Below are 25914 nucleotides of genomic sequence, written 5' to 3'. Positions count from 1 at the left end.
ACAATCCTCAGTACATGCTTTTATGGAAAGGTTAGGAGTCCCTTTATCTAAGAATTCTGTTGAAATTATTTTAAAAACCGTACTTACTTGAGACAGAGAGTGCACAAGTCGGGGAGAGGGAGAAGCAGGCTCCGCACGGAGCAGGGAGCCTGGTGGGGGATTCGATCCCATGACTCCAGGGTCATGATCTGAGCTGAAAGCAAACACTTAACTGACTGAGCCACCCAAGAATCCCTCTGTTGGGATTCTTAAGAGAGACCTAGGTTCTGTGGTAGACCTACTGAAGAAGAATGGCCAGAGGTAGACTTCAAACAGCCACACAGGACGTCCCTGTGCACATGGAAGGATTATTTGAGAGCAGTGGTTCTCAGATTCTAGTGCACATCAGCATCAGCTGGAGGGGCTTGCGGTAGCGGGGGTGGGGGGGTGCAGGGGTTGGTGGAGAGCTTGCTGCACAGTTTCTGATTCTGGAGATCAGGGCCTGAGAATGTGTACTTCTAACAAGCTCTCCGGGGTTTCTGATCCTGCTGGTGACCACGCTTGAAGAACTGTGCTGAGGTGAGGGCTAGCCAGCCAGGTGGTCAGCACAAATCTGGCCACTTCTTGATTTGGTGAAGGTGATTTTCTTAGAGCACAAACCCTGGGGATATAGTGTCTCAGGTCACATCTGTACTACACTGGCAAAGTCGAGTGGTCGTAATGGAGATCGCAAAGATTGGAATATTTACGATCCAGTCCTTTCCAGAAAATATTTACCAACCCTTTTTTCCAGAGTAGAAGATTTCAGGTGCTTTGGCATGACATCTTAGTGCTGGGAACACACCCATTATTAGATTAAATTATTCAGGTGTTGATAAAGGGTGGGGTTCAATCAGGAAAGTGTGTTTCCAGTATTTCAGTGTTGTGTTTCTTCAAATCTTGCTCTTGTTCTATTTGTAAACTTATACATTCTTAGAATGAGTAGTTACGAGCTGGTACTAAAATTTTAATAAAAAATTCTATGAAAGGTAAATATTGATGATACTGTCTACTTGATTTTCCTAGTCTTCATTGTCATGTCTAATATGTTAGCCTAACCACCTTTTATGACGCCAATAATTTACTTCAAATGGCTTCATCACAAAGGAATACTTGCACGTAAGAGCCACCTGAGGAAACTTTAAAAACATACCAATATCCAGGTCCTACCTCCAGAACTTCTGATTTAAAAGTTATGGGGTGGGACTCAGTCTTTGATGTTTTTAAAAGCTTTCAGATGATTCCAATATGCAGCTAGCATTGAGAACCACGAACACAGTGCGATTTTTAAAATGTACTAGTGAAGGGGTACCCGGGTGGCTCAATAGCTCAGGTCATGATCTCATGGGTGGTGGGATGGAGCCCTACATCCTCACCCCACAACCAGCTATGCGCTAGACCGGAGCCTTTGTGAGAGTTTCACCCTCTTCCCTTTCCCCCACTTGCATGCATGCCTTCTCTCTCTCTCTCTTTCTCTCAAATAAATAGATACATCTTTATGAAAAAAATAAAAAATAAAACATACTAGTTTAAATTATCCCCAAGGTCCTGAACTCTATGAATTGACACCTATGGGTGGTCTCTGTCATTCTCATTACAGAGCTGCCTTCTGAACCACCATACTTCCTATTGTTCATGCCACACCCATACCATAAGCTCTGCTAATGGGCATAAGGAAAGTCAGAAATCGGTTTTCATTGGTAGAAGTAGTGACTTGTCAATAATGAATATTAGACCTGGTGTCTGTTGAAATGATTGATAGTTAAGGTTTCCTAACCTGTTCTAAGTCCGGCTGTGAATTAAGAGGATTCTGATTGCTTGGTGCTAACTAAGAGAAGAGTCAACGAAATCCAGTCACTTCTGCTTTCAATGAATCTTTTGTATAAGGTGAATAGTCTGAGCTTCTAAAATTTTTTAGAGATCAGTTGTTCTCAGCTCTGGTTGACACTAGAATCATCTGAGGGAGAATAAAAACCCTCACATGGCCAGGGTACACCCCCAACCACTTACCTTAACCCTCACATGGCCAGGGTACATCCCCAACCACTTACCTTAGTCTCTGGGGTGGGACCCAGGGATCGGTATTTTTCTAAATCTCTTCAGGTGATTTCAATGGGCAGAAAACAATGAGAACTGCTCATTTCAAAACAACAAACAACTGGGACTTCATAAAGTTGCAGCACAGGTGACCTGGTTGTTTCAGTATGCTAATAAATGCTTGCTTCGTGATAGCTCCACATGTGGAAGAAATGAGTCTGAGCCTTACTTTCATTTATAATGTGATGCAAGTTTTCTAGGAGAGTAGCTAACATGCACCCAGCTCATGAGCAGCATAGGAAACCATCAACAAAAGGAAAAGGCAACATCTGGAATGAGAGAAAAGATTTGCAAATCATATACCTGATAAAGGGTTAATACCCAGAATATATAATGAACTCAAACAACTCAATAGAAAAAAAAAAAATAATCTGATCAAAAACTGGGCAGAGGATCTAAATGGACATTTTTCCAAAGAAGACATACAGTTGATCAACAGATACCTGAAAATGTGCTAATCACTCATCATCAGGGAAATGCAAATCAAAAGTACAGCGAGGTGGCACCTCATACCTGTCCAAATGGTTAGTATCAAAAAGACAAGAGACAAGTGTTGGCAAGGCTGAGGAGAAAAGGGAACATCCGTGCGCTGCTGATGGGAATGCAAATTGGTGCAGCCACTATGGAAAGAGTGTGGAAGTTCCTCAAAAAATTAAAAATAAAGCTACCCTATGATTCATTCATTTCACTTCTGGGCATTTATCCAAAAGAAACAAAATCACTCTCTTGAAAGAAGGACGTACCCCCATGTTCATTGAAGCATTATTTATAGTAGTCAAGATACCAAAACAACCTAATTGTCCATCAACAGATAAATGGATACAGAAAGGTGGTATGTGTACACAACGGAATATTATTCACCTAAAAAAAAGGAAGGAAAACCTGCTATTTGTGACAACGCAGATGGACCTGGAAGGTATTATGCTAAGTGAAATAAGTCAGACAGAGAAAGATAAATACTATATGAGCTCACTCGTATGTGCAATCTCAAAACCAAAGCAAAACAAACAAAAAAGAAACAAGAAAAAATAAAACAAGAAAAACCTTGTTTTTATAGCATATTTATTTTTATTTTATTTTATTTTTATTTTTATTTTATTATTAGTATATTTATAGTTTTTTGATAGTTGAGATTCTAATCTGCATAGATGCAGATTACCGATTGGTGGTGGTTGTTGCCAGGGGAAGGGGTGGGTATTATGGGTGAAGGTGATCAAAAAATACAAACTTTTGGGGGCGCATGGGTGGCTCAGTGGGTTAAGCCTCTCTCTTCAGCTCAGATCATGGTCTCAGGGTCCTGGGATCGAGCCCACATCAGGCTCTCTGCTCAGCAGGGAGTCTGCTTCCTCTGCCTCTCTCTCTTCCTGCCTCTCTGCCTACTTGTGATTTCTCTCTGTGTGTCAAATAAATTAAAAAAAAAAAAAAAAAGATACAGACTTTCAGTTATAAGACAAATAAGGCCTGGGGATGCCATGTATAGCATGGTGATTATAGTTAGTAATATTGTACTATATATTTGAAAGTTACTAAGAGAGTCACTCATAAAAGTTCTCATCACATGAAAAATAATTTTGTACCTATGTGTGGTGATGAACTGTAACTAGACCTCTTGTGGTGACTATTTTACAATATATACAAATAATAATGTCAATATATACAAATATGTCAAGTTATGTTGTACACCTGAAACTAACACAAAGTTACATGTCAGTTATATCTCAGTTAAAAAAAAAAAAAAAAGAGTCTAGGGGTGCCTGTGCAGCTCAGTTGTTAAGCAGCTGCCCTCAGCTCAAGTCATGATCCTGGGGTCCTGGGATTGAGCCTGGAATTGGGCTCCCTGCTCAGCGGGAAGCCTGCTTCTCTTTCTCTTACTCCCGCTGCTTGCGTTCCCTCTCTCGCTGTCTCTGTCAAAAAAATAAATAAAATCTTAAAAAAAAAAAAGAGTCTGACATGGATGAAGAAACAGGTGCTTAGAAAAGTTTATAAGGTACCAAGAGAGGAAATAGAAACCTAGTCTGTCTCAAGGGACCATAGACTTTTACTCCCTAGAGCCTGCCACATCTGTGTTCTCTTGAGAGCTGAGAGGCAAAGTTGAGATTCCTGCCCGCATGCCCCCACCTCCTTGTTTTCTGAATGTACTGGGATGGGAGAGCCCCTAGGATACTTCCCATTTCCTTTTTATATTTTTTTAAAGATTTTATTTATTTATTTGACAGAGAGAGATCACAAGTAAGCAGAGAGGCAGGCAGAGAGAGAGGGGGAAGCAGGCTCCCCGCTGGGCAGAGAGTGCAATGCAGGGCTTGATCCCAAGACCCCAGGATCATGACCTGAGCCGAAGGCAGAGGCTTAAACCATGAGCCACCCAGGCGCTCTGAGAGAGCCTCTAGGAACAAATCTGATTAACACTCCTCGTTTTATAAGAGTGGAAGCACATCCACAGAGGTAACATAACTAAAATCACCTGGAGAGTCAATATTAGAGACGGCCACAGAACTCAATGAAGTGTTTCCACACTGAGCTCGGGCAAAGGGGGGGATGAAAACATTTTTTATTTACTTATTTATTTTTAAATTTTATTTAATTTTTTTAGATTTTATGTATTTGAGAGAGTAAGCACAAGCAGGGGAGCAGCAGAGGGGGAGGGAGAAGCAGACTCCCCACTGATCAGGGAGCCTGATATGGGGCTCCATCCCAGGCCCCCAGGATCTTGACCTGAGCTGAAGGCAGACCCTTAAGGACTGAGACACCAAGGCTCCCCTGAAGGAAGTTTTTAAGGCGAAGTAACCATTCTATAACTTGATTGTGGTGGTTACACCTCATATCCAATTGCCAAGGTATACCAAACCTTTGACAGTGATGAATTTTAACGTGTGTAAATAATAACCTAGATAAAGTTGGAAAACCAAATGGGTATACATAATTGGGGTCAGGGTGCTATGACGAGAGACCAAGTCAAATGCCTTGCATTTCTTAACTTGTTGATCCTTGAGGGGCATGAACTTGGCCTGTCCAAACCACTCAGGTACATTTTCCTTGGTCTTTCTGGGTAACATTTTCTGGAATTCCATATCTCACTGTCAATAAAATCTCACCTCGGACTAAATGGGACTTAATTTTCAAGTTGGTGAGCAGCCCTTGCTTCATCCTCTGGTCCACTCCACTCTCCATGTCTGTAGCTAGAAAGGTTACGGGCTATATTTGCCAAGCAGCCCCAGGAAGCCAGGCATGAGTAATTCATTCATTTCATCCACCAGCTACACTTTGGGGGTAGGTGCTGTTATCATCCCTACTTCATGGATGCTGAAGTTTAAGGACAAAGCCCTTAAAAACCCAGGTAGGGTTTCACATCAGGAGGCAGCAGAACCAACATCTGCCTGCAGGCAGTCTGAGCCCCTGAGGTTGTTTGCTAAGCCCCACACCACGTGGCCTCCCAACTGAAGACACCTACCGGACCACTGAACTGCTGCATGGGGCCACCGAGTGACCTTGGAGAGATAACAAAGGAAACGTCTCCCCATGCAGCCTGCATCTCCGACTAGAGTGGCCTCTGCGGATGGTCAGATCTGTGGTCTGGCTCTCAGGCACCAGCTGCTGGGATGAGATGCAGCCTCGGGGCCCAGGAATGAGCACAGTTCCTGGGCAAGGGCACAGCCACAGGACCCCCAATGGGCCCCGAACACTGGGGAAGCAGCTGTTTGCCCTAACACACAGCCCTGCCAGTTTTGAAAACAATTTTAATGTCTGTTTCCCTCCTTAGTCCCTGATATTCCCATAGGATGGAGAGAGCTTCCTGGAATGCTAGAGAAATAGCCTGTTGTTTTCAGTTTCGTTTTGACTGTTTTAAAATAAATGAAACCCAAGAAGAGCTCCACCCCTGATCGTTGGTTCAACAGCAATAACCTGCTGTCGGCTGCCTTTGCCACAGTGAGACTTGGACAGGATCACAGCAAGATGCAGGCCCCGGGGGGCCCCAGCCCTGGGCAGACTTGCGTGCTGATTCTGATTTTCACCGTGCTCCTGCAGTCCCTCTGTGTGGCCGTGACTTACATGTACTTCACCAGAGAGCTGAAGCAGGTCAGTACCATGCACACGGTCCCTGACAGAGGCGCTCAGCCACCCTGGGGGGGTAACTGCCTTTGTTTCCTCTTCTGGGAAAAAAAAAAAAGTTCCCTCTCTCTGCCTGTGGACCCTAAATGCTAACGCATATGATTACGGAGGACCTTGCAAAAGTTTAAGTTGAAAGGACTGTATGAACAGAGTGGGGTTACAGAACTCGTTCTACCAGCTCCTGGCAGATGCAAAAGCAAAACTCCTAGCATAGTTATTTTTTCCCTCTTCATCAGTTTGTGCATTTTATAATACTAGCAATTGAACTAAAATCGGCACTAAGTCTTGGAGTGTCATCAGGTTTGTCTTTTTCCTCCAAGACACGGGGTGGAGGGTAAGTCTGATCTTTGAAACATGTTTTAGTTTGAGATCTGTGGCATTTCTGTGTGGACAACAGTGAGGATAGGAAGGACTGGCATTGGTCTGTTCCCTGGCCCCAGACATGTCATGCATAGAGTCTAGAGTCTAGAATTAAGACTTAGATTCTTAATTCTTAGATTCTTAATTCTAGAGTCTAGAATTAAGTCTGTTACCATAAGGACTTCACATTTTATGTTCCTGATAAAATAATTGAAAATAAAATGACTGCTCTATGTCTGTGGGTGGTCCAAGTGTGAATGCAGGTACATTTGACAGAGGGGGAAAAAAACCTTAGTACCATTTTAGTTCCTGCATTTCTCAACTATATAGAACTTTTGGAACCATGAATGCAAAATTGCTGAAAATAAACCAAGCCAGCTTTTGGGTTCTAATGTATGTTTTGACTAATTGTGTATTATATAGTAGAGAACTGTGAGTTGGAAGGAAATTTGGACACCCCCCGTTTTATAGATAAGGAGACTAGAGACCCCCAGACAAAATGACATACCTAAGCTCAGACAGGGCTTTGGAAGCGGAGGAGAACTCAAGTCTTTGGGCTCCTAAAACACACCTTCCTCCTCTACGGGGTGTCTATAGAGTTAATATATTTGCACCCTCGGATGCCCCCTGCATCCTGCCACATGATGATAAAGCAACATTGCATCTGCCGGCTGGCTAGGAAATGCAAGTAGAAGGATCTCAGAAAAATATAAATTATCTAAATGCCATAGAGTGAGTATCTGTTATGGAAAGGCTGTTTGCATACCCTGTGAAGTATACATCTGGTTATCTCAAATAGTTGCAAAATTTTCCTTTGGAGTTGGATGAAGTAGACTCTTGTTTGATTTGCAAGGAATTATGAAAATGAGGGGCTATCCTTAGATGACCCATAAAGCCAGCTTTGCTCTAGGGCACATTCAGAAGAGCCCTGGATATTTGTAACTAAAACATCTGTGTAACTATAAACATGCCTCTAGTTCTAAGTCCACCTGAGAGTCTGGAATACAGCTGCGTTCGTGAGTTTGGAGCTAGCATGTCCTAACTGTCCTAATTTTGCAGGATAAACAGAATGAGTCTGTCTCTATTGCGCAAGCCATTACCTCGGTTTGCTGACATTACAAGTTGGCCAAGTTTTAAGACTGAATTAACTAATTATTGACTCATGCACTTTTCTGTGTATATGATCAAGTATTTTTTTATTCAACTATAAAAATGGAAATTTTGAATAAAGCTTAACATCTCCCCACATGCATACATTTTTCTTGATTGCATAGTTATATATGGATACATATACGTATAGCCATATGGAAGAATTCATGGAAAGTGCCAGAAAGTGAGGAGAGTGAACAGATCTTCAGCCAATACTGTGTTCCAGAAACTTGGCAAAATATTGCTCTATTTGATCCTTAAACTTGTAAATAGAATTACTGAGCTTGTAACGAACTTGTAAATAGAATTGCCCTATTTTACAGATACATAGGGCACAAGGAATTAGAAGATTTTCCCAAGATTATAAAACAGGTTAAAGGGAAAGCCCAGTTTTGAGCCTTGGCATTAAAGGAGTGCTCCATAAACTACTAGTTGTAACTAGTGTTGAGAAGTCTCCTGCCACCATCACCCTCTTTGTCAGGAATGCTTGCAAGGAAAAGTGACTCTGCGTCTCTTTGGTTGACCGTGTAAAATTTGGAAAAGCATATTTAATGGAAGAATTAATTTCCTTAAACAGATCAGAGATTCCACTTGGGTTGATGAAAGTTCCCAGAAGGTAAGCTGAGCAAGGATTATAGAGAGCATGACCTAAGCAGGGCTGAGGAGCTCTGAGCTGACCTTCACACATAAGCACAAAGAAGCCTGTAGACTAGCAAGCCTGGATGCTAAATATGGGCTTAGCCTCTAAAGTTTATGTCTCTCTGAGAATATCTCGTGACAAGGAGCTGCCTATCACTTTGGCATCATAGATGGGAAAGACAAGGGAGAAGGGGAGGCTTAGCCACCATTCTCCATAAATGGTTCTTTATGCTGCTTGTGGTTCACGGAAAATGATTCCTTAGAAACTCATGTCAGGGCAGGAGAGAAAGCCAGTGTCTCCACCACAAAGTCTCCGAGCCAGCTGGCAAAGGAGGCCAACCTGTAGACCACAAGCCCGGCCAAGGACTGACAAGGTTGGCCTTGGCCTAGACAATCACCATGTTTGTTGATGGCACCAACCGCAGTCACGGTGGAAACCACCTTTCAGGGCTCCTGGGTCAGAAGAGCAGACGCTAGGTGCAAAAGCTTTCCGAGTGCCGTGCAGATGAAAATAGCACACGTGAGTCCCCGGCTTCCAACACCCAGATGTGGCTAATGCGAAACTAGCTCTGGTCTGAAGCATGCTTCAGGAAATTCATGCTTTGAAGTGGGAAGGAGGTGGGAAAAAAGGACAGAGAGGGACTCATCACATTAACCATCATGAATCATTCTCGAAACAACCATGGTACCCCCTCACTCACGCAGCTAGTCACCATCCCTGGCCAAAGTCTGGAGAAGAAACCACCAAATAGGAAAATGCAAGAAACATGTGGGGCTGGGGAGGAGGGCTGGGCTTTCCCTCGGGCCTTCGATTATTCAGAAACCAGTATTCATGCATAAAATGTGTAGAAGGTGAAATACCAAAATGTTGATCGTTGATCATTGTGATCTCTAGACTGTATGGTTAAGGATGTCTTTTTTCCTTTTCTATGTTTTATAAATTTTCTACCATGAATGTCATAAAAATATCTATGCTGCCTATATATGATTTTTAGGTAGGCTTTAAAAACGTGACATTTTTATACAGTCTTAAGAGAAAACAACCATACACACAATTGCCCACATACAACCCTGAAAACAAGAGAGATCATCGAGAGGTTATTTAAGAACTAGGATCAGGGTGATTTTAGTGGGTTTTTTGTTGATTTTTAATTTAGAAAAGTGTTCTTTGCTTTTTTATATTTTGCAGGCTGCCCATATACCACCAATGGTTCTAGGATTCATTAAATTTAGGGTAACAGGGGCGCCTGGGTGGCTCAGTGGGTTAAGCCTCTGCCTTCGATCCAGGTCATGATCTCAGGGATCTGAGACCCTGAGATCTCCTGGGATCGAGACCCACATCTGGCTCTCGGCTCAGCAGGGAGCCTGCTTCCCCCTCTCCCTCTGCCTGCTGCTCTGCCTACTTGTGATCTCTCTCCCTCTGTCAAATAAATAGATAAAATATTAAAAAAAAAATTGGGGGTAAGAGTGGAGTCACATTAGCTAGTCAGCCTCCCTCCCATGTAGGCCTAGGATCTTACATAATTTTCAGGGTTCTTCCTCCCACCCTCTGGAGGTGTTTCTGGAAAATCCCCAGAGGGTGTCCAGAACCACTCAGCCGCAGCTGGTTCTGGCCTGGGCTGGGCCCTGCGGCATTTCCACCCTCTCAGACTCCCCTTCAGTTCCCAAGAAGCTTCCAGCTACCATGACTGCGGGGCCCCAGGCAGCTCTCAGCTCTGCCTTCTGCTGCCCCTGGTCCTAGCTTCTCCTGTTCTTCATCTTTTTGTGATGAGAGAGCTTCCAGCTGCTGTGAAGTAAGAAAAGACATCCTCCTCCTCTCTGTGTCAGGCACGTCTTTTCATGTCCACAAGTTATAGGCGTTTGTGAACCTGTTTATTCAGTTTCATCAGACCAATGTCTGGCCAGAGAACACCCATACTGGTTGTCCCGGGACAGGGTCCAATGTAGCTAACTTGCTCTTCCTGGAACCACCCTCTGGGCTTTGTATTGAATCCAGCTCCTCCTCTCTGACCCTCCCCACCCCCAGTTGCGGGATATGTTCTCCTATTTCTAAAGCATACCTAATCGAGTTCCTAGGAAATGCGTTTTAGCTCCCACATATATTGGAGGTGCAAGTAGATGTCTATAGGAGACGAGCATGGTGGGGAGGAAGCAAATCAGTGTTGTTAACTCCACACAGCTTAGGCGGCCCCAGCTGTCACCGCTAGCACATCTACTAACTGGAGAAAGTTTGACTCTTGTAATTAAAGGCAGGAAGAAAGAAAGTAAACATTTATTTAGAAAGTAAATGAATGTTCTGTGCCAGAGTCTGTGGAAGGAATTCATCAACTCAGATTTGTGCTTTTGCACTTGAGGGAGCTTCGTCAAATGTCCGAGGGGCACGTGGCTGGGCCCAGAACAATGTGACTCTGACTGGGACCTCACACAAACAAATTATTTTGAGTTGGAATGAGATTGTCTTTTTATAGGAAGGAGCATCATTAAGTTTGATCTTTCCTTCAGGCTTTGGTGTCCCCTAAGTTCAAACAATAGATAAAAATGGCCATTTATTTCTCCAGAGAAAAGCAATTCAGATTTGCACAGGGAAATAACAGCTCCTCGATCCCAGTTGTTAAAAACAAAAACAGGAAAAAAGAAAAAAAAAAACCTAATGTCTGACCTCGAATGGACTTCCCGTTTTCCTTTGTAAAATTAACCAGTTGTCAGCCTAGAATGTGCTGGATAGTTTGGGTTGTGTGCGTGCACGCGTTTGTGTGTGTGTGTGTATTTGATATCAGGCTAGTACTTTGTTGACAGTTACCTGGCCATTACAAATGCTTGTTCTCAATCGGAAGGAGGGGTGAACCTTCAAATGGTATTTCAAGTGTCTGTAACTAGCATGGACATTTAATAAAACAGTGTTAAGATTTCCCATGGAAATATATTCTAGATTCTACCATTCAGAGGAGTAGAATTCACAAAAGTAACTAGAATTTACTCAATACCAGAAGCTCAGATTGAGAAAAAGAACATTACCTGTACCCCGAAGACCCTGAAGGATTTGTTTACTTTTTTATTTAGGATCCTGGAATTTAAATGGACTCTATTGCCTATTGTTCATTTCTTTTCTTTCTTTCTTTCTTTCTTTCTTTCTTTCTTTCTTTCTTTCTTTCTTTCTTTCTTTTTTTAATTTGAGAAAGAGAGAATTTGAGTGAGAAGGGGCAGAGTGAGAGAGAGAATCTCAAGCAGGCTCCACGCTGAGCCCAGAGGCCAGCACAGGGCTTGATCTCACAACACTGAGATCATGACCTGAGCCAAAATCAAGAGTCAGACGCTTGACAGACTGAGTCAACCAGGTGCCCCTCTATTGCATACTTTATACCTAGGTGGTTTCCCATCTTCGGAATGGGAACCTCCCCATCCCAGAGTTGGAAATGATCCCAAAGATCACCACAATGAACCAGCTCAAAGATCAAATGAAAAACAGAGAAGAGAAGAAGCAGTTTGTTGAGGGACACACTGGGGCAGTGAAGGGCATTGTGACCCAGGATGTCTGGCCCACACCTGTAACCTTTCCACCATATCCAGCTGCTTCCTTGTATTCACCAAACAAAGGACAGCATGGCTACTTCTATTTCAAGCCATGAGCTTATCTCAGGTGCCAAGACATCTTTGAATCTGTCATCCATCAGTTTTTATCACTTAACTTGTAAATGAACAAAAATAAAAAGCTCTTGAGCCTAATATTGTGTTCTACTCCATCTTAACCCAGATGCAGGACAAGTACTCCCGAAGTGGCATCGCCTGTTTCTTAAAGGAAGACGACATCCCGTGGGACCCCTATGATGAGGACAGTATGAACAGCCCCTGCGGGCAAGTGAAGTGGCACCTCCATCAGGTTGTTAGAAAGGTAGGTGGGCCACCAGGTCCCTCCACCAGCAGGTGTGGAAGGTCACAGGGCAGGGAACACTTAAGAGCATTGAGTGGAGGTGCTGCATTTTGCAAAGGAGGAAACTGAGGCCCAGAGTGTTTAAGTGATTTTTCCCCAAATTCATAGAACTAGGAGAAAGTGGAACAGCACCAAACAGTGGGTCCTGGCTGACTCCTTGGTCTTGAGTTCACTCCTCTACTCGAGCCTCCCCATCTAGTCTAAACTTTTCATCTCCCATCGTAGAAATTGAGGCACAGACAGGGCAGTGTGTTCAAGGTCACACCACAATAAAAGACGTGTGTGATTTCTTTTGTTGTTCAGAAGACAGACGAAGCTGTGTACTAATGTTTTTATACTCTTCCAACCTTGTTGATCTCTGGAATTAAACATATATTTATTTTTGTATACATATAGAGATGAAGAAAGAGGAAAGGAAGAGGGAAGAAAGAGAAACTGAGAAATTGAAGGTGATGACATCTCGATTTATAGTTAATAAATAACCAATTACAAAATATGTTTGTAGAAGTTGCTTAAACAGGATCCCTAGCAAAAACTCTCTGTCAGCAAAGAGTTTGTTTCATTAAATTACATAATTTTAACTCCTGCCAATCCAGAAAGGTCAGGATGAGAACATGGCTATGAAAATAACTCCGTGATACAACATCATTATTTAAAAAAAAAAATGCTGGGGACATTCCCAGGGCAGGAAGGAGGTGTATTTTGAAGATATGATTGCAAGCCCATTGTTTGGTGCTCAGTCTGTCTTTGCATAGAAACTGTCATGCTTGTGGTTAGGGCTCCAATTTATGAGCCACGCAATCCTCACAGTAGAGCCCAGATGTCTTCTAGGATGCCATTTCTATGAGAAATGGAATCTGACCTCACCCGAAGGCCACGGCAGGGCGCCCACTGCATACAAGCTGTACAGAAGGAGCTTGACTCCATTGCCCCAGGTGGTCAGGTGTTGAGGACCAAGAAGCCTGGGGCGGGGGCGGGGGTGGGCAGTGCCGGCTGGTGGGTAGGGAGTGGGGACATCCTGAGAAGACTGAGGAATGGGACTCAAACGTCCCTGGGGTTGGTGGGGGCAAACCCATGGGTGGCAGGGGAGAGAAACTCAGAGAAGAGCAGAAATCTGGAGCCTGAGGAGGGGGCTGGATGCTGGGGCAGGGAGTGGGGGGAGGGTAGAGAAGTAGTGGGGGTAGACTTCACATACCTCTTCCTGCTGTTCTCTCTCTGCCTCCCTCCCATTCTCCCACACCGCCGCTCACTAGAATAGGGAGAGGCTGGGAGAGGACACAGATGGGTGGTCAGGGTAGGGGGGAATGATTTCCCACTTTTTTCAGGTGCCATTAATGGAACAGATTATTTTCCAGTAAACATCCTAAAATTCCATATGGTATGCCATTTAATCCTCAGAACAGCTCTCTGAGGAAGGAATCAAAACTATTATCTTCCTCTCTCTCTCTTTTTAAAATGTATTCATTTATTTTAGAGAGAGAGAGAATCTGAGGGGCTGGGGTAGAATCTCCAGCAGACTCACCACTGAGTGTGGAGCCCGACTTGGGGCTGGATCCCATGACCCTGAACCTGAAATCAAGAGTCTGACACTCAACTGACTGGGCCCCCTCTTACTCTTCTCCTTTTTTTTTTTTTTTTAAATTAGATGAAGAAATTAAAGTTCACATCAGTTAAGTAACTTGAGCAAAGTCTCCCAGAGCTAGTGATTGACACATTTGCATCTGGACCATTTGACCAGACTGTTATCATTCTTTGATTCTGCTTCCCACACTACAAGAATTACCCTTCTCTTTTCCTGCTGCTCCTCCTCCTTCCTTCCTTCCTTCTACCCCAGAATGAGAGAGATAAGGAGACCATGCTGAGGCCACTGCTGGCTTCCCTCCTCCCCCCAATGCCCATTGTGCCAGAGGTGGACCTGCCCTTATTGGGTCAGGGCTTGAGACCAAGGGAAAAACAGAAAGCTTCTGGTTTGGGGTGGGAGTACAGGGAAGGAGAGTTTCTGGCAGTTTCAAAAGGGACAACAGTGGCAGGAAAGGAGGTCAGTGGCAGGAAAGGATGGAAAAGGCCCAGGGGACAGAACTAAATGGAGGGAACTTCAGAAGCCACAGCTGCACTCAGTATTAGCTCATCTAATAGAAAGGTTAAGGTTTCCCTTTCTTACTGATTTTCCCCACAGGTTAGTACAAAGAAGGTGATGCTAGCTGTTTAGAAAAGGTATTGGCATGTGGTAAATCGTGTTTATGTGAAGAACGCCCTGGCCACAGGTCAGAAACGAGAGAATGGCACAGTGTTGCCAAGTCCTGCCTTGGTGGGCTCTGTATGTCCAATATGTCTTACACCTTGAGGCTTGGGTCTGCCCAGCCATTCAAAGCCCCTGAACACTGTTCCGCAGTGCACTTAACCCACACACTTGCCTGCAGACTCACTCCCCACATGGAGAAAGCGAGGAGGCCTGGGGACCACATCCAGTAGCCACAAGGAAGTTTGGGCAACATTAGCCTCATCTACCTTGCCAGATGGCACCTTCTTCCTGGGCAGCTCCAGGTGTGGCCTCTGAAGGCCCCTTCCAGAAACAGAACTTTCCACAGCTCCCTCTGCCTCAGTGTTCACCCCAGCTCCCTCCCTTTAGATGTCCACCCTGTGCTTGGACATCCAAAGCTTCCGAGGTTCCTCTCTGGCGTAGAAAGGACATCTTAGACATCAGCAAGAAGGGCCATAGACATTCTGTAGTCAGTTGAAATTTTTAGGGAAATTAACAAGCTTTATTCAATACTGTTTGCAGATGATTTTGAAAACCTATGAGGAAACCATACCTACAGTTCCAGGTAGTATTTTTTTTGTTTATTATTTTAATTTTCTGCTGTCGACTTCATGATGGGGTGAATGGCTCTCCAGCCCTTCTCCTCCACTCCCTTCCACGCATCCTCCCTCAGACTGTGATTCAGTGTCTCAAGCCACTTGATTCTATCTTTCTCTTTGCATTGGCCATTAGGAAGCTTAGAGCCAAACCTGGGACCCCAACTGCGGTCAAAACTTTATTTCTTCTGAATCTTGTTTTCCCACCATGAATTTCCCTTTCACCTCCATTTCTTCAGTTATTTATTTTTTACTTTCAAATGTGTTGTAAGTAAGTCACCTAAAGCGTTTCTGGAACATGGCTGAAAGTCAGATAAACGAGAACCCAACATGACCTATCTTCTCTGCTTCTGACCACTACGAGGCTCTATGACTTTTTTTACGCAAGGGCCTCTCGCTTTGTCACCTTTCCCAGCAATCATTTACCACCCCCCCCACTTCTCATCCTGTGGTCTCTCAGCCACGGCCCCTTCCTGTTCACGGTCAGCAGCCTGCTTCAACCCACATTCTCTTTGAGGGCTGTTACCCAGGCTGCCTTCTGCCTGGCTTCTCATATCACTAACTTCTTGTCATTCTCATCTTATCATCTCGTTACCTCTTCAGGGAATATTCCTCTGCCTACCTTTCTGAGTAAGTCGCCTCACACCCTGCTATTTCTATCGCATTTTCTTGTGTATTTTATTTTATTTTTATATATATTTTTTATCCATGTGCTCTCTGATTCCCTACTAGATTACAGATCTGCAAAGATTGAATGCATGTCTGTTTCTCTCATCTGTCTATACTTAGCACCTAACTTAATCCTCGAAACCTAGGAGATTCTTTATCTCCCTGGCCCTGAGGGGTAACACGTTTCGTGTTTCGTGTGTGTGTGTGTGTGTGTGTCTGTCTGTCTGTATTTTGATTGAGATTAAATTCACATAACACACAAATAACTTTTGGGGGCACCTGAGTGGCTCAGTTGGTTAAGTGGCTGCCTTCAGCTCAGGTCATGATCCCAGGTTCCTGAGATAGAGGACAACATCAGGCTCCTTGCTCATTGGGGAGCCTGCTTCTCCCTCTGCCTCTGCCTGCCTGCCGCTCCCCTTGCTTGTGCTCTCTCTCTCTCTATCTCTTTCTCTGTGTCAAATAAATAAGCAAATAAAAATCTAAAACAAACAAACAAGTAACTCTTTTTTGAGGTATCATTCTCATTTTATTTTTTATTGAAATATAGTTGACATACAATATTATATTTCAGGTGTATACCATAGTGAGTTGACATTTACATACACTACAAAATGCTGACTACAATAAGTATGATTACTAACTATCACCATACCATAGTGACCATAGTCACTAATACTAATTACAGTATTAGTGACTATCTTCCCTATACTGTACTTTATGTCGCCGTAGCTTACTTGTTTTATAACTGTACCTCTTAATCTCCTTCACCTGTCTCACCCATCTCCCCAACCCACTCCCTCTGGCAGCCACTAGTTTGTTCTCTGTATTTATGTGTCTGTCTTGTTTTGCTTGTTCGTTTGTTCTTAGATTTCACATACAAGTGAAATTTTACATTATTTGTCTTTCTGTCTGACGTATTTCACTCAGCATAATACCCTCCGGGTCCATCCATGTTGTCCCAAATGGCTCAATTTCATGGTCTTTTACGGCTGAGTAATGTTCCATTGTGTGTTTACCACAGCTTCTTTATCCACTCATCTACGGGTGGACACTTGGGTTGCTTCCAGATCTTGGCCATTGTAATCATGTTGCAGTGAACATAAGGGAGCATATATCTTTTCAAAAATAGTGATTTCATTTGCCTTTTCTTGGGATAAATATCCAGAGGTGGAATTGCTGGATTGTACGGCTTTTCTATTTTTAGTTTTTTTGAGGCACTTCCATGCTATTTTCCAGAGGGGCTGCCCTGATTTACCAGCAGTGCTGTGGGGCTCCCTTTCCTCCACATCCTGGCCAACACTTGTTGCTTGTCTTTTTGTTATTAGCTGTTCTGACAAGTGTGCAGACAGCTCATGGTGGTTATGATTTGCATTTCCCTGATGATAAGTGATGCTGAGCATCTTTCCACGGCAGAGCAGGAACAAGTGTGGGGGGACGCTGGTCTCAGCCGAGCTGCTATAGAGGGGCTTCTACCAGGAGGCACAGATTGGGTGGGGCAGGTCCACAGGGCAGTGCCAAGACCAGGCGAGGTGCTAGCAAGGTTGGTGGAGAGAGTCAGAACTGGCACTGGTCAAGTTGGCTAGAGAGAAGGAAGGCAAGAGAAAAGGCCGCCAGCACTTCTGTTCCCAAAGAAACTTCTTATAGATCCTTGCCTTTCTATCACATGCCCTGAAGTTAGGAAGAAATATCCTTCACATATGGCCCAGGCACTTTTGAATCCACTGCCTCTGTGCTGGGTTTTGGAGTAAGTTTGTGTGCAAGCCCTTTGAAAGCAGAGTCTCGGTTTCCTCCAGCCCTCTGGCTCTCCTGCAGGTGAGCCCCACTGATTTTCAAAGCTGGACATTGTGAGAGCTGTCTTCCCAGGGCAGGCCCCGGGCTGGGGGCGGGGGGGACAGTGTCCCATGTGGGGCTTGAATCCCTTGCTCCCCAGGGGGAGTTTCCATACCTATGTATACCCTTACCGCTTGTAGATCACCTTGCCTTGAAGGTGAGTCCGGATGAGATCTTGACCCTGGCCCTTTCAACTCATCTCCTTGTGGCTTTTTCTTTATATCTTTGACTATGGAAGAGCTGTTCTGCTAGTCTTCAGGTTCTTTTCAGAGAGAATTACTCTATATGTAGTTGTCTTATGGAACCTCAACTGGATCTAGTGGAAGAACCAGGCACTGGTTCACCTTGGAGGTTTATTTAATACTGGCAGGTTCAGAGGAGAGTAATCTCCCAAGGTCAGCCACCAGCACAAACAAAGGGGGTAGTTTATGCACTTTTACTTCTGTATCTGTGCCACTTCTGTATGCGTGATGGCCAGGCAGGAAGGAAAACCCGGAATGGCCCTAGGGCCAGGACTGGGATTCCCCTGCTGGATTGGTCCAGCGCCTTAGAACACAGATTTCCCTTATCAGTTGTAGTCTTGATGTGTCCATGGGAGGATGTGAGCTCAGGATCTTCCTACTCCACCACCTTCGAGAATGTTATGGTCAACCATTTTGAAGGCCCAATTTAGTGGCAGATAGCGCATTCACAATATTGTGTCACCTCCCTATCTCTCCACATAGAAGGCTCTTAATACGTATTTTTAAATGAATACATAAGTCAATAAAACTACTGGATAAAATTTGCTACTTTTTCACATTTGGCTCACTGTAACCCCATTTTCCCATACTAATGGCCATGGAGACCTGAATATACATACTAGAGACTGCTGTCCTGGGGCACACCAGCCTGGCAGAGAAGAAACTGTTCTCTAAGTGTTGCAAAGATGTCTTTCTATTTTTCAACTCTCCTTTTTCGATACCATAAGCTTCTTTATTGCTTAACAACTCCCATTTTTCTTTATTAAATACACTTTATGAAACATGAAGGATAAGATCTGTTCCCAAGATCTACGGATTCTTCTGGAAATTTCCGTGAAAGTGGTAATCAGAACAGTGAACACTCCCCTTCTTCTGATGAGGCAAAACCGATCCCTGGTCTACAGAAGATGCATGTACTATTTTCAGTGTGTAAGAAGAATACTCTTCTCCATTTATCACACTAAGATGTAGAAATTAGGTACTAATTCAGTATATGAAGGTGCATCCATGACACACAAACAGACATATTCACAGGTTCCTTTTCCACATGTAGTCTGCTATAGCCAGTAGGAAATCTTGTCTTTGTTTGTTTATTTTTAGAAATGTCCTCTTTAGAATTTGCTTTTGTGTTTAGGCTTCCCTGAATCTTCACAATGACCTCTAAATGTAAGATATTTATAATTAAATTCATCTTCTGCATATTTTAAAACAAGGTGTCAAGGTCTAAGGGCAGGCAAAGCATTATGAATTATTAAACAGTAGAAGTTAAAGGTGAATGGACACATCATCCTTGAAAGCTGAGCATTCTGGGAGTATTATGTAATTGTCCATGCATCCCCATGATACGTTTGGTCTTCAGGACTGTACAAATGCCTATCTATCCTGAATTAAGTAACAACTTGTACAAGATGGATGGAAGGGATTCTTATTTCCTATTCATTCCTTTCCTGTGAAATTTTACCACCTCCTTTCTGTTCCTTCTCCTCCTAGCCTTGATTAAGACCTCCTGTTCTCAGTCCTGATCAGTTATAGTCTGGTAACTTGCCAGCCTCCAACCCTTCCAACTTCTACCCATCAGACCTTACTTTGAGATAGGATAGCCTAAAGCACAACACATTATCTCTCCATTTCCCCTACCAAAATCTTTCAGAGTCCTACCGTGTCCTATATAATCCAAATCTCTTAGCTTAACATTCAAACCCTCCATCATTTGGCTCCCCATTTAAGCCCAAATCTGAACCCCTTCTATGCTGCAGCCCAGGAATGCTTTGTGTATCCTGCCTGTGGCCCCTGTCCTCGATCTCTGAAAATGCCCTTCTTCCATTCTTTCCCAAGTCTGCCCATGCTCATCCTCTTTAGAGCCTTATCCTCACACCTCAAATATTTGCTTGCATTCATTTGTCTCTAGATCTTTCTCCTTGCTTCTAAAGGAGCACCTGGCATAGATGTGAAGAGTACCTTGGTTTGTTGGAGTAAGCCTTAGCACAAAACCCTCCCATGACCTCAGTCCTCCAATAAAGAGGACTCTTTCCCTCTTTGGAATGCCCATCACCCTTTATTTATATTTATTTATTTATATTTATTATTATGTATTATGTGTGTGTGTATGTGTGTGTGTGTGTGTGTATTTGTATTTCTCACAAGTAAATTTTCACTGTCTAGTTCATATCTCTCCTAAAAGATAGTAAGTCTTTTGAGGGCTCAGTCTGTGTAATTAGTGTTTAAACAGTGATTTGCAACCCCTCTCTATTACAGTGCAGTAATTCATTGCTGGCAATGTTTTCTTTCTTTCTTTTAATATTTTATTTATTTATTTGACATAGAGAGAGAGACAGAGAGAGAGAGACAGTGAGAGAAGGAATACAAGCAGGAGAAGTGGGAAAGGGAGAAGCAGGCTTTCCGCGGAGCAGGGAGTCCTATGTGGGGCTCGATCCCAGGACTCTAGGATCATGACTTGAGCCGAAGGCAGATAGATGTTTAATGACTGGGCCACCTAAGCGCCCCTTGGCTATATTTTCTTGATGATAAAATATCATTTATCGTAACCAGTGTAAGCACACTGGGGAAGTTGGAACTGATTTTCTGAAAAGGGGAGTTTGCTGAATTTGTGTATTTAAAGGCTGCTCCAAAATACTGCAGAAAGTGATCGATAAGTCTTATTTGCTTATTATTATCTAGTGAATTAGTGACTTTATTTTTATATACTGATTATCATGACCAGTATGCCAATTCATGTTTCCTTTTAGAGGGGCAGGCGTGGGGGATGACTGTTGGACACCAGTTTGTAGCATCTATAGACCATTGTTCTCACCATTGCTCCTTTAGAATCAGGATCGCTCTGTTTCTATATATAACTCAAAGTGGAAATTCATCAGTGCTTGGTTATTTGGGTACATTCAGTGACTCAGCAGAATTATTACATGTCCCCAGCGATTTATTTATTTGTTTGTTTGTTTGACTTAGAAAGGGCCAGAATCTTCATTTTGTTATATTCTGGATGGGCCTCACCTTTGAGATGCTGGTGAATTCTAACCCAAGCTACTGCTTATTCTTCTCATCTAAAATACTTTCAAAATTAAACATAAGCAGGAATCGATGGATGATCATATTAAAATGTAGGCTATTTTGATGAAAGCCCATACGATCAACTTTGGAAGCCCAGTGTGCTTACAGTGTCTGACCGACAGCAGTTCTGAATAACAATGTTTTTGAAAAGTAGGTTTGATAACTGCTAAAATTCTTTATCATTTTTCTTTTTAGAAAAACGGCTAAATATTCCTAGCCTACTAAGTGAAAGGAGTCTTCAGAGAGCAGCAGCTCACATAACTGGAAGTAGCCGGAGAAGAAGCTTGTCTCCATTTCCAAGTAAGAGAAAAAAACAAATATATGGCTAAAAGGAAGGCACTGGAAAAATTCGTTCCAGATAGTTTATTCTTTTTATAAACATATATTTTTAGTCCCCAGGGGTACAGGTCTGTGAATCACCAGGTTTACACACTAGTTTATTCTTTTAACTTGTCTATGAAATGTTGATATGGCTAGCTACAAAATGCTCGATGGTAATGAGGGCACAGATTGCTTCTTTTCAGAAGCAAGATTACAAGACAAATGGAAAATTCTGTGGTGGAAGAACTTTGTCTTTGAGTTTCCCATATCCCTATTTGTGCTTTTCTTCTTCTTCCACAAAGTAATTTCTCTCTCTCACTCTCATCAAATCTTCCTCCTCTTCAAAAGTTCTAAATCAGTTATTTACTTTCACCATGAGTCACTAGGTATTCCTTGTGGCATTTGTATTTGGTTGAATTATGGGAAGCTGCCAATATTTGACCATTTTTCACTCACAGACCTGTCAGTTTCATAAGGTTCAGCCAAATATGATAAGTCTATTTCTTACCTGAAGAACTGTTGTCTACACAGTCCTGTAACGTTGAAGGAGTCCTGTGGTCTAAATCCCCACGCTGGAATACCAGCTCCTCTTTACCTAGATATATGTTTTGAGCAAATTACCTAATAAAATCAAGCTTCAGTTTCTTCATATACAAAGTAGAGATAATCTTTATATCATAAAATGCTGAAGATTAGCACAGGTGAAATTCCTGGGAATTTTAAGTACTCCATAAATAGTGGCTTTTCCTATTATGAAAGGTTTCATCCCAAGTTAAAGAAATTTCAGATGTCACTTAAAATATGAAAAGACTGTGGGATTTTTTTTTTCTTCAATTTTTGGTGAGGACAGTTGCCTTCCTGGTATTCCTGAATTCTTGCTTTATAAATGATTGACATGTTCTGCCTATGAGTGAGATCGCTATTATAATGTTACTATTTACTACTCAACAAGAAACACAATAGTTGTTTTTACACTATTGAAAAACTAAATTTTGCACCAATCCTGGAGATGGGTCCAAAGTTTAAAGGAATATCGTATTTTAGTAGGGCCCTTTTTCACTCAAAGTCTTTGGTAGTTAAAGATCCAAGGGTCTGAAGATCTTTAAATCTGGGCTCTCTTTGCCCAGCTGTGTGCCCTGTCTTACTGTGGACTAGAAATGCTTTCTGCTTGAATAGTGCCATTGACTCTGGATTGTGGAGAAAGACCAAGAAGGACCCCAAAGAGACCCAAAGAAACTGCAATAAGTTCTGAGCTCCAGGCTTAAGGAAATAGATATGTTTCTTTTGGTTTCCTTATTTGTTACTCATTTGAACTCACCAGCATAAGAAGGTCGGTAGGGGTACGGGATAGAAGTTCTGCCCAAGAGTCAAAATTGCCATTTGGGTTAATCATCTCTCATGCTACAGTTTAGAGCTGAGTGTGACAGATGTGGCCTAAGTGGTGGATGAGGTGGAAAGTAAGGGACTTCCAACAGATCAGAATCATACAATACCCTCAGATTCCTATATGACTGAAATTTGGAATCCTTGTAAGATTGAAGGAGCAAGCAGTTTGTATTAGATTGAAAGTCTTCAAAATCCCACCCCAAAAATTGGCTAGGCACAGCTACTGAGATCATTCTTACCTTTGTTACAAACTTCTTTCTTTTAATTTTCTTTCTCCCTGAACTTCATACAGGCTCCAAGAATGAAAAAGCTTTGGGCCAGAAACTAAACTCCTGGGAGTCATCGAGAAAAGGACACTCATTCTTGAATAATTTGCTCTTGAGGAATGGAGAGCTGGTTATCCATCGAAGGGGATTTTATTACATCTATTCCCAAACATACTTTCGGTTTCAGGAACCTGAGGAAATTTCAGGAACAAGTTCAACAGAACAGAACAAAAAGAAAAACAAACAAATGGTACAATATATTTACAAATACACAAATTATCCTGACCCTATACTGCTGATGAAAAGTGCTAGAAATAGTTGTTGGTCTAAAGACACTGAATATGGACTCTATTCCATCTATCAAGGTGGGATATTTGAGCTTAAGGAAAATGATACAATTTTTGTCTCTGTAAATAATAAGCAATTGATTGACATGGACCGAGAAGCCAGTTTTTTCGGGGCCTTTTTAGTTGGCTAATTAATCTGCAAAGAAAAAACAATATTCCCAAAGTGACTCTTCACAAAAAGTAAGGAAATCTGAGCAAAGCCGCTTCAACCAGAAGACCTAAAAAGCAACATACGCTTCTCTAATATCTCTGAAAATGACCAAGTCATTTTAAGAAAGCGAAATTCCCAAAGACCTTTCAGGGGTCTACAAGATATCATTTTGCTCTCAGAAACCTAGAAGATTCTGTTTCCAAACACTTGTGTAGCAATAAACAGCTGTCTTTATTATCTACTCTTGTGAGGATTCCAGAAGAAAGATTAATGATCCATCTCTTTTTTTGGAGGCTCCACACTGGCTCTGTGGAGCCCAACACGGGGCTTGAACTCACATCCCTGAGATCAACATCTGAGCTGAGATCAAGAGTCAGATATTTAACCAACTGAGCCACCCAGGCACCCAGTGATCCGTCTTGTAAGTAATATATCACCTTGGTCATTTCCAGGTTACCATAACAGACAACAAGGAGAACCACTAAAAGGTCATGATCTTGGGAGGTAGCCTCTGTCAATATATGGGATGTGCAAAGGGTGTTTGCATCATGCTTGACCTTACAGGAGTTATCTTATACACCTGGATTTGATGGAGATAAGAACATTCTACTCAAAATAATATCATTTTGTTTAAAAAAAAAACAACTAAACTAAATTTATGCTCAGTGAATAAGGAATTACTTCTGAATGGCTTGTGATTTTCACTACAAAAGTCAAGTTGACCCAAAGTACTAATAATATTTTTGATAAAGGACTCCATAACGAGTGAACAGCTAATCAGGACAAGGAAATTTGGCCTCATGGGAGCAGGAAGAGAAATGGGAAAGTGGAAACACCAAACACAGGTAAATTCGCAGAGAAGAGCCTAGGAGAGATCTAATCCTCACCTCCCACCCCCTACCCCATCCTCCACTACCAAATGTCTTTGTCTAGTATACATCTGCTTAAGGTTGAATCAGTTATTTGCCTCAGCCAGAAGAGGAGCAATTGCTTTTATCTGCCAAAATTGTGACACAAAACATTTTATTTCACCATTTAATCTAACCAGTTAGAAAAAAAAAATTAGTTGGAGTATTTGTCTAATGTCTTCTAATTGTTGCTCTAAACGCAGCATAATTTATACTTTGGGGTTGTCTGCTCAAACGTTCATTTAAACGTGTCTGATCCAATAGGTCTTTCTCAAAAAAGTTTCCTTTAAACTTAAATTTACAACACCCTGCAGACACCTGGCACTTCTGGTCCCTCTCACTCTATTTTCTGTAACACTAGTTAAGTTTTTACATCTGACAAATTGACATATTTGTTACTCTGTGTTTTAAAGCCTGCCTCCTTTCACCAGAATATAAGCACGGTGATCACAGGGCATGTTTTGTCCCATCCCCATCTGTAATCTCAGTCCCTGGGACAGTGCCTTAACACAACACCCACACAAAATACGTTTGTGAATCGATGAATGACTGAGTGAATGAATACTTAATCATATGGGGGAAAATTTTAAAAGCATCCTCTGCCTTATCCCTTATACTGAAAAAAACTTTGAGGAATTTCAAAAGTAATCTCCAAGTGAAGACCTTCTTTTTAAAAAAATTTTAAAGATTTAACTTTTAAGTAATCTCTACACCCAATGTGGGGCTCCAGCTTACAACCCCAACATCAAGAGCCGCATACCCTACCGACTGAGCCAGGCAAGAACCCAGAAAAAGACCTTTTAAACAAGGATTTAAAAGTGAAAGAAAAAAGACTACAATGTGTGTTCCATAAAATCTTGAAAGAGAACATTTTTGCTCTATATTTTTATACTAAATTTTTAAGATGTTACTTTTTCAATAAAGATGACATATTAAAATGTGTAGTTTTTGTTTAATATTTGCATTTGTCTTATGGTACCAAGATTATTAAAATGGAAAAAAGGACTTCTAATCTCTTTTTCATGGTATCTTTTATCTGATGTCTCTTACAGAAGAAAGGAATTAATTTCTCACTTTTTATTTAATGTGTTAAATATGTCAGTCTTTTCCTTTATAGCTAATGCTTTTGTTATGGGTTGAATTGTCTCCCCCCAAAAAAGGTATGTTGAAGTCCCACTCCCCACTACCTCAAAATGTAAACTTATTTGAAAATAGGGTTGTTGCGGATATAATTACTTATGATGAGGTCATATGCAAAAATGAGGGTCTTTATAAGACTTGTATTCTCTCTCTCTCTCTCTCTTTTTTTTTAGGATTTTATTTATTTATTTGAGAGAAAGAGAGAGAGAGGGAGTGGGGGAATAAGCAGAGGGAGAGAGATAGGATGACTCTACATTGAACACCGAGCCTGATGCAAGGCTCAGTTTCATGACCCTGAGATCATGACCTGAGCTGAAATAAGAAGGGACACTCAACTAACTGAGTCACCCACGTACCCCAAGACTGGTAATCATATTAAAAGAAGAAAATTGGGGTGCCTGGGTGGCTCAGTGGGTTAAAGCCTCTGTCTTCAG

The 25914-nt window shown here is 42.2% G+C and overlaps 1 protein-coding gene across 1 annotated transcript; it reads left to right on the top strand.

Annotated features, from left to right (window-relative positions):
• Window positions 1–5334: 5334 nt before the first annotated feature.
• Window positions 5335–25278, top strand: TNFSF10 (TNF superfamily member 10). The gene is made up of 5 exons (XM_082689052.1): window positions 5335–6189; window positions 12122–12259; window positions 15081–15123; window positions 21157–21261; window positions 22961–25278. Exons 1-5 carry the CDS (start codon window positions 5965–5967, stop codon window positions 23410–23412), a joined length of 963 nt encoding a protein of 320 aa, XP_082545178.1. The 5' UTR covers window positions 5335–5964; the 3' UTR covers window positions 23413–25278.
• The last annotated feature ends 636 nt before the right edge of the window (window positions 25279–25914 follow it).

Source organism: Mustela nivalis (assembly GCF_964662115.1).
Source record: "Mustela nivalis genome assembly, chromosome: 1".
NCBI lineage: Eukaryota > Metazoa > Chordata > Mammalia > Carnivora > Mustelidae > Mustela > Mustela nivalis.
The sequence above is the reverse complement of the archived record's forward strand: the minus strand, read 5'-3'. Positions and strand labels throughout refer to the sequence as shown.

What these genes read in the sequence shown, in the direction of transcription:
- TNFSF10 (XM_082689052.1), top strand. Translation starts at nt 5,965, where the DNA reads ATGAAACCCAAGAAGAGCTCCACCCCTGATCGTTGGTTCAACAGCAAT. An exon ending in TCACCAGAGAGCTGAAGCAG is followed by an intron (nt 6,190 to 12,121) that starts GTCAGTACCATG and finishes ATCTTAACCCAG; the next exon opens with ATGCAGGACAAGTACTCCCG. An exon ending in AAGCTTGTCTCCATTTCCAA is followed by an intron (nt 21,262 to 22,960) that starts GTAAGAGAAAAA and finishes AACTTCATACAG; the next exon opens with GCTCCAAGAATGAAAAAGCT.